The following is an 8552-nucleotide window of genomic DNA, read 5'->3' as shown; positions in this document are numbered from 1 at the left end:
TATTAATTATAATTAAACGGGCCCGAATTTGATGGCCATTTATGACACACTTCTTCTTTGGCCCTAAAATAATCTTTAAAAAAAAAAAAGTGATCCAAATAAAGGAGAATTTTTTTTTACATTTTGATGTTTTTTTAGTTATTTAATACATCAAATTGGTCTTTATAACTCATAGAATCCATCCTTATTAAATTCTCTATCCGATGATGTGTAACTTGGTTAAGCTCCGTGGACTAACAAGAGTGGAACAGTAAAAGCAGTAGCGTCAAAGAGGCAAACAGAATTTTTCGATCGAAAAGCACACTCTAATGCTTCATATTCAAAGCCGTGCAATATTTACATACGTATATACGTATATCCGTACATACACATATACATACATCCGGACATCATCTTGAAATTAGTCAGAATAACTTTCTAGAACCTCAAAACGTTAAGATCTGTTAGAAATTCGATTTTCGAAAATCGGACCGAAACCAATAACTTTCCGAATTTTAAAAATTCTTAATATTCTTATAGCGGGAAGTTAAAAGAAATTAAGAAAAAAAGAATGTAAGTATTTTCTGTTTTAGTTACAAAGTTGTATTATTTTACATAAGTGCACTGTGAAAAATTTCCAACAAATTTTAATATGGGTTCATTGTAACACCGGACCATAAGAAAACTGGCACAAAATTTACAAGTGTTCCATAGTAAACGGTATGCGCAGACGACACGATTAGGACCAATGCGCATACGTTTACTATGGGACGCTTGTAAATTTTGTACCAGTTTTCTTATGGTCCGGTGTTACAATGTACCCATAGTAAAATTTGTTGGAAATTTTTCACAGTGTGTAGTTGACAGGTGCTCTTACTTTTTTCTCCCTCGCACCCAAGCGGGCGAGCGGTATTATCTTTGGTGCACTAACTCACTAATCAGGTACTTGGACTGATTTTTTCTCTTATACAAACGAATATTATCAAAAAATTAAAGTGCACTTCGCTGGATTAGACAGTAATGAATCAATGTGCAATATGTAGTTTATCTTTAGAGATTTTGTGTCAGAGAAAAATTCAGTCGAAAATGTATTATAATCCTTGTTAAACGACTGAAAACACAGGTTGAGTTATACTACTGGATCTGAAGTTGTTACACGTTGGTTACACTCTCACATAATTCATCAATTTGAATTTATAAGAACAGCAATTTAATTTGTTATTTTTATAAATGTTTGTTTTTATTTGCGCTATACTGGCACATTGTACGTCTGATAGAGGAATGCCATTTTCAGTGGAATTAAATATTAACGCATGAGCGATGTTTTTGATAACTTTATACCTTTCATACAATGAATGGTTGAACAGATACGTCTCCTGTCCTTATAGCTCTACATACATTTTGTATATGGGACAGTCCACGCCAAATTGGACAGTTTTTCAACTTTGCAGTTTTGATTTCCTCTATTTTCTGACATTTTCTTGTACCTATCAAAAAACTCTTTTTGGCCGTTAGAGATTTTTTCGATTGTCGGTTAAAAAGATGTAAAATTTTGAAAAAAAAACAGCTTTTTTCACGGTTTTTTGTTTATAACTTCCATAATAATGGTCTAAATTCAGCGTTTTTTTTTTAATTTTTGTTTTCTTATATACTTCTCGAAAAAAGATGCAAAAATATTATGCCAAGTGTTTTTTTGTATGATTTCTGAAATTTAAAATTTTAATTATGGTTTCAAAAATGTTTGTGTCGTTTAATTTTTCTGAAATTGTTTTACGTCGAACTTCGATCAATTCTAGAAACTTTAAGCCTCGGCCGATAGTGGGATTCGGACAATTACTGTTTTTTTTTCGATTTTTAAAAATTTGACAAAATTTTTTTTCAGCCTTATTCATTATTAAAACTATTTTTTGCTGTTGTTTACTCTTTTTTGAGTGATTTTAAACTAATTTTTATCGTTAAAAGAAGTTTTAAAAAAATTACAAAAAATGTTATTCAGTTATTTTTTATTATTATATAAATTATACTGTATTTTATTCATTATTTTAATTTTTGGTGCCATTTTTTCTGCAAACTTTCCATTACTTTATGCAAATAATAATTAAATGGCTTTCATTTTTTTCTATACCTCAATCACACGTCCATATGTATGCAGTACGTACGTATATATACGCAGGAAAAATGCAAAAAATTGGTATCTGAATCGTGTTGCTATTTTTAACTATAAAAAAAAATTAAAGCTATTTTATTATTATTCAGATAAAATAATAAAAGTTTGCAGAAAAAAGAGCACCAAGAGTTTAAATAATAACTTAAAAATCTCATATAATTATTCGCAAAAGCGACGGAGCTATATTAACCAAGGAGTACTCTAATTCAAAAAAAAGGTTAATGTAAAATTTTTAAAAGAACACGGAAATAATTAAAAACGTTTGTAATGGAATTTCGTCACTTTTTCGAATAATTATATGAAATTTTTGAGTTCCGGTTATGGTCTTAGCTGGATTGTATAGCAAATCTAATGTTTCTTTGATCGGAAATAGTTGCTTCTCAATAAATAAAGACATTTATTATAACTGCTTACAAACAGCATTAGCTTTTACTTACTGCTCTTAAATCTCTACTCAAAAAAAAAAATATCGAAATCAATTTATAATATGTAAGATAAACAAGTGTACAGTGTCAAAACTCGGTACTGATAATAATTTATAACGAAAAAAAAATTGTTTCAATTATCAAAAATCAAAAAAATAGTAATTATGGAAAGCCCACTACCGGACTGGGCTTAGAAGTTGCAGAATGGATAGAAGTTTAAGATCGAAAGATACACACAGTTTTAAACACACAATTGAAAACTTAAAATTAAAAAATCTCGATTAAAAACATTTCGTATATTTGTTTTGTATTTTTTGCTGTAAAGGCCAGCTAAAAACGAAAATTCTGAAAAAAAAAAAAACATAAAATTTCGACCATTATTACGAAAGTTATGATAAAAAAACCATAAAAAAGCGGTTTTTTAAAAATTCGATATTTTTTGAACCATTGATCAAAAAATTTTAAAATTTACCAGGATGCATCTTTTGAGAGGTACTAAAAAATACTAAAAAATTAAGAAAATCGGTAAAAACAATTTTTGAAACCGTCCGATTTGGCGTGGAATGCCCCATATTACGACTTAAATGTAACGCTGTTCGAAATAATATTTCGAACAAAATATTTAGTAAAGAGAAAAATTAAATAAAATATATATCGGAATAAAGATTGATTTTTGTACAGAGAATCCAACAGTTTCCATAATTATGGGGTGCTATCCCCAAAAAGTACGGGCCCATATCCCATAATCCAAGTAATCATTACCATAATGGTATGGGATGATATTTCATAAACGTACTAGTAACGGATACAATAAATTTCTCTCCGTGTACCTACTTCAGTTTATATTTATCATATTTTCAAATAAACTTACAAGACTATTAGACTCAAGTTATTGTTAGAAGCAAGCTTTTACAGCTGTAATGAAATTATACAAAAATTAAAAAATTAACGCGCCTCTCATGGCGTGATAAAAATTAACGCTGTCTCTAATGAGCGCGCGCCACCTAGTACCTTTTCTACAATTGTCAAGTTTAAGCGGGGTAATAGTCATTAGTATTTCTTATCTTCGGTACTCATCATTCAATATATTTTTGTACTAAAAAGTGTAAAAAAAAATTTAATTACTTCCATCTGATACCATAATTCATAATAAAAATAAATAATTTAAAAATCTTATATTATTAATTGTGTTAAAAGTTAAATAACTATTCAAAATGCAAAGAGGTTATACAACGGTCAGTGAACGTAATACTGTTTACGAATGGAAGATAAATAAAATAGATTTTTTTATCAAAAAGAAAACAACTTTTACACTTTATTCTTCTAAATCTTCATCAGGAGCCAACTTTGAAGATGAATGGCGTATTAAGTCAATTTTTACACCTCACGACAAAATAGAATTTTATTTATGTCTAACAAGCAATCATCACGCATTAAAAACAATATTTTCATTTTTCATTTTGAACGAAAGAAAAAAGAAAAATTTTGTAAAAAATTATCAGTACCGATTAGCAAAGGTGAAGGCTTGTATTTATCCCTATCCAAAAAAGATTTATTAGATAACAAAGATGAATATTTGCCTAATAATACTTTGACAGTGTGTGTCGAACATTCTATGTATGACACTCCAGTTACAACTTCTAGAAAACTTGAATTAAATATTTCAAAACGTCAAATGATTCACGACTATACAGAACTGTACAACTCTAAAATGATTAGTGATGTTATTATAAATGTGGGTGACAAAGAATTCCAAGCTCACAAAATTATTCTGATGGCACGAAGTCCTGTTCTAGCTGCAATGTTTTCTCATGAAATGATTGAAAAGAAGCAAAACAAAGTATCTATAACAGATATTACTCCAGAGATATTCGAAAAAGTCCTGGAGTATATCTACACTGATGAGGTAATTGGTCTGGATGAGATTGCTGACGATTTATTAGAAGCTGCCGAAAAATATCAGCTTCAGTCTTTTAAAGAAACCTGTCAAGAATCACTCAGCGTCACACTGGATTTTGAAAATGCATTTAAATTGATGACTTTAGCTGATTTATATAACGCTAATCATCTGTTAGAATTCACAACTGATTTTTTGGTTGCAAAAATGAAATGTGTTATTAACACTCAGGGTTTTAAACAACTCGAGAAATCACACTCTTCTTTGGCCATATATAAAGGCAGAGAAATTTCTTCTGACTTATACATAAGTCATATAAGATTATATATGGCCATGTACGATCATATATGATACAATATAAAATATTTTTACTCGATATTCAGTCCATATAAGATCATATATGGGTATATATGACCATATATGAAGATACAGCCGGGAAAAAAAGTTCATATCTGGCTATATATAATTATATATGACCATATAAGATCATATATGAATCATATATGTTTAAATATGATTCATATATGAGTCATACATGTTCATATACGACCATATATAAAGGTAAAGAAATTTCTTTTAACTTGTACCTAAATCATATAAGATCGTATATGGTCATGTATGATCATATATGATATGACATAAAATATTTTTACTCGATGTTCAGTCCACATAAGATCATAAATGATCATATACGGACATATATGAACATATATACTTACGCAAAAAATTAAAGGAACAGAAAAATTTTATAAATTTTTTTGCGATTTTTGAAAGACTAACTTTGTGAAAAAACATCGTATCGAGATTTTTAAAAAAGCATTTTATAGCTTGATATCTCTAGTTTCGGTAAATTTTTATAAAAATGTTTTAAGAGCTCAGGATATGGCATGAACATGAGAAATACTGTGAGACAAAAAATTTCTGAATGCAAGGGAATAACAAAAGAAAAAAAGTTTCAAAAAATAATTTTTGAACACGATAATAAAGTTTCAATTTTTTTTGAAATTTTTTGGATTTTTTTTTTTTTTTTTTGAAATTTCGTTGCATTTGCTGAGTAACCAATGCAAAAATTTGAAAAAGTCGAAAAAAAAAATATTTTTTCATTTTGATTATGATTACACAATTAAAAGAACAAAACTTGATCCTTTAATTGTTTAGCAAAAATACGATCGATCATTCCCAAGAAATGGTTCGATAGTACAATTTGAAAATTTACAGGGTTATTGGGGGTACATTAGGCTAAAAAAGTCTTTGGCAACAATAGTCTTCTCATCAATATTTACAGAGTGGTGGTTGATGTTTTTTTTTTCGAAAGTCCTTTTTTTGTATTTACTTCTAATGGATGTTAAAAATAAAAAAAATTTTTTTTTTAGAGAAATGATAAAAGGGTCTTGTATGGAATTTATACCAGTTTTTAACGCCGCCCTTAAATTTACTGTGCGATCATTGGTATCTGAAATATCGATGATCAAAGCCAAAAAGTTCATTTTTTGTTTGAAGGCTGATATCTCTGCGACAAGTCGTCCCACGAGGTTAAAAAAAAGCCAAATTGAAACTGAATAAATTTGCTAAACGACCTATCCATTAGTTTAGTTTAAAGAATTTTTCCACGATCCACGGGCCCTTCGGAAAAAAAAAATTTTTGAAATTTTTTGTCTCGCGGTATTTCTCATATTTACGCAATAGCCGAAGCTCTCAAAAAATTTTTAACAAAAATGCACCGAAATTAGAGATTTCAAGCTATAAGATGCTTTTTTTAAAATCTTGATACGATTATTTTTCACAAAGCTACAGCCTTCCAAAAATCACTAAATAATTTATAAAATTTTTTTGTTCCTTTAATTTTTTGCGTTAGTGTATGAACATATATGAAGATACATTAAAAGTTTTTAACCGATATACAGGCCATATAAGATCATATATAATCATGTATGGACATATATAAACAGATATGAAAAAATATAAAAAAATTTTAACCGATATACGATCCATATAAGATTATATATGGTCATGCATGATCATATATGAAGGACCATAAAAATTTTTAAATAATGTTCAACTTGTGTAAGATCAGATATGGTCAGGAATGAACATATATGATAATACATGAAATTTCTTACAAGTTGTTTAACTTTTATGAAATTAGATATAGTCAGGTATAAAGAGACATGAAAATTCTTTACACGATATTTAACGCATGTAAATCAGATATGGTCAGGTATGATTATACATGATAAAACTTAAGTTTAAATTTTATTTTTTTAATTTGTTAAAGATAAAAAAACTTCTGATTCCGCATTAGAAAACAAACTTCTCAAATACCATGTAAAATATCAATATAAACGTAATGATTGTTGAGATTTCTAAGATCAATATATAAACCTATTGAATACTCCCAACTATCAAGTCCATGGTTTGGCAGAGTGGTACAAGCTTCACCTAATACGCAGAAGGATCCAGGTTCGAATCCAAGAAAAATACCGAATACTTTTTCGTCGATAGAAAAATTAATAATGAATGAACTATAACTTCGAAAAAATAAATTCCAATGAATGTTAATGAACAATAAAATTAAAACATTATTTTTTTAGTTTAAACAATTTTTATCAAACCTACATGTATATCATATATGGTCATATCTAATCATATATGATCATATCTAATCATATGTGATCAGACATGGCCAATTTTCATATATGATCATATATGAATGCTCATATATGGTCAGACATGAGATTTTTTTTCCCGGGAATTTATGCGCAAAATAGACTATCCGTATTAAAATAGGACACCTAGAAAATCTTATAAAATAAAGTAATTTGATATTATTAAACATTATAACTTTTTATAGCAAATAAAAATAAAATCAATGATAAGCTACGCTGAGAAAAATAAATGTACTGCGAACTAAATTCGGTTCTCTCATCAGAGTCGCGGTTGGCTCAATGACGCTAAATTTTGAGTGAAAGACGTCTCGTTTCAGCAGAGACGGTAATTCACAGCACACATTTTTTATTCTCAGGGAAGATTTCATGTCACTTGCATTGAATCTGCAAGTTTTAATGTCTATTTTGCTAATTAAAATAAACAAAGTTCAGACCTATTTTCTTTATGTAATTTATTTACTATCGAATTTTAGCACTCAAACTTTTCTTAAAATTTACTTTCATTATTTTATCCGTGATTAAAGGAAACGATTCAAAACAATCCAAAACGATTCAATTTTTCTACTATATAAATATACATTCAACATTGAGCGAATCGTATTGTTTAATCAGGGATCGTACAACTTTTCCAGATTAAAAATTTTGATAGAGAACGAGTAATTCCGATTACAAGTCAATAGGACTTCAATTGGTTCCGATTGGACCAATCGGAACACTTTTGAGGCATCCTCAAGTTAAAATCGAAATCAATCGAAGTTTTTATTCAGAGGGCATCTGTTGATACTCTAAGTTTTCAAAGTCATGATAAAAGTAATAACCAGTCTCTGTTTTTTTAATAAATTTCCAATTTCCTCAGCAAAAAGTTAATATTCTGATTATTGTGTAAATCTTTGATTTATATTTGTAAAATAATTGGCTATTTTAACATTATATTTCCTTAAATATATTTCTATGAACTTCTAATAAATTAATATCAATTGATTTATATTTAAAAATGAATTATATTTATCGGAATTTACTGACTTATTTAAGACCTATTCTCAAGGCGCTAAATCAATCGTCTTGTAAGCACGTGTTTGAGTTTAAATTTGTCGATAATTGAAGCACGTGAAATAGTTACTACCACTTTTGTGCCTTTTTCTATTAAAGAACAATTTACTTTTTTCTTTTTTCAACATAACTAAAAATAAATATGAGTTACAGAACATATTTATGAAAATTATTACTCTGTAAAAAATAACCGGGGTAAGTCCAAGCCGTGTAGGTGTTAAAATTTGCAGTGTTGAATTTCTACACCGAAAGCGGTGTCAAAATAACGCTGTCGTCGGTGTGAATATTCTTTACCGGTATGTGTCTGTGAGTGCAAGTGTGTGCGCTCGCGTGTTTGAAGGTTAATACTCCAAGCGGACATAGTTTAC

At 28.7% G+C, this 8552-nt stretch overlaps 1 protein-coding gene across 1 annotated transcript; it reads left to right on the top strand.

The window, feature by feature from the left end:
- Positions 1-3219: 3219 nt before the first annotated feature.
- On the top strand, positions 3220-4918 carry LOC103569146 (speckle-type POZ protein-like). Its single transcript, XM_014441345.2, has one exon. It carries the CDS (start codon positions 3980-3982, stop codon positions 4817-4819), a length of 840 nt encoding a protein of 279 aa, XP_014296831.2. The 5' UTR covers positions 3220-3979; the 3' UTR covers positions 4820-4918.
- Positions 4919-8552: the final 3634 nt, after the last annotated feature.

Source organism: Microplitis demolitor, chromosome 7, assembly GCF_026212275.2.
Source record: "Microplitis demolitor isolate Queensland-Clemson2020A chromosome 7, iyMicDemo2.1a, whole genome shotgun sequence".
NCBI classification, from domain to species: domain Eukaryota; kingdom Metazoa; phylum Arthropoda; class Insecta; order Hymenoptera; family Braconidae; genus Microplitis; species Microplitis demolitor.
The sequence above is the reverse complement of the archived record's forward strand: the minus strand, read 5'-3'. Positions and strand labels throughout refer to the sequence as shown.

What these genes read in the sequence shown, in the direction of transcription:
- LOC103569146 (XM_014441345.2), top strand. Translation starts at nt 3,980, where the DNA reads ATGTCTAACAAGCAATCATCACGCATTAAAAACAATATTTTCATTTTT.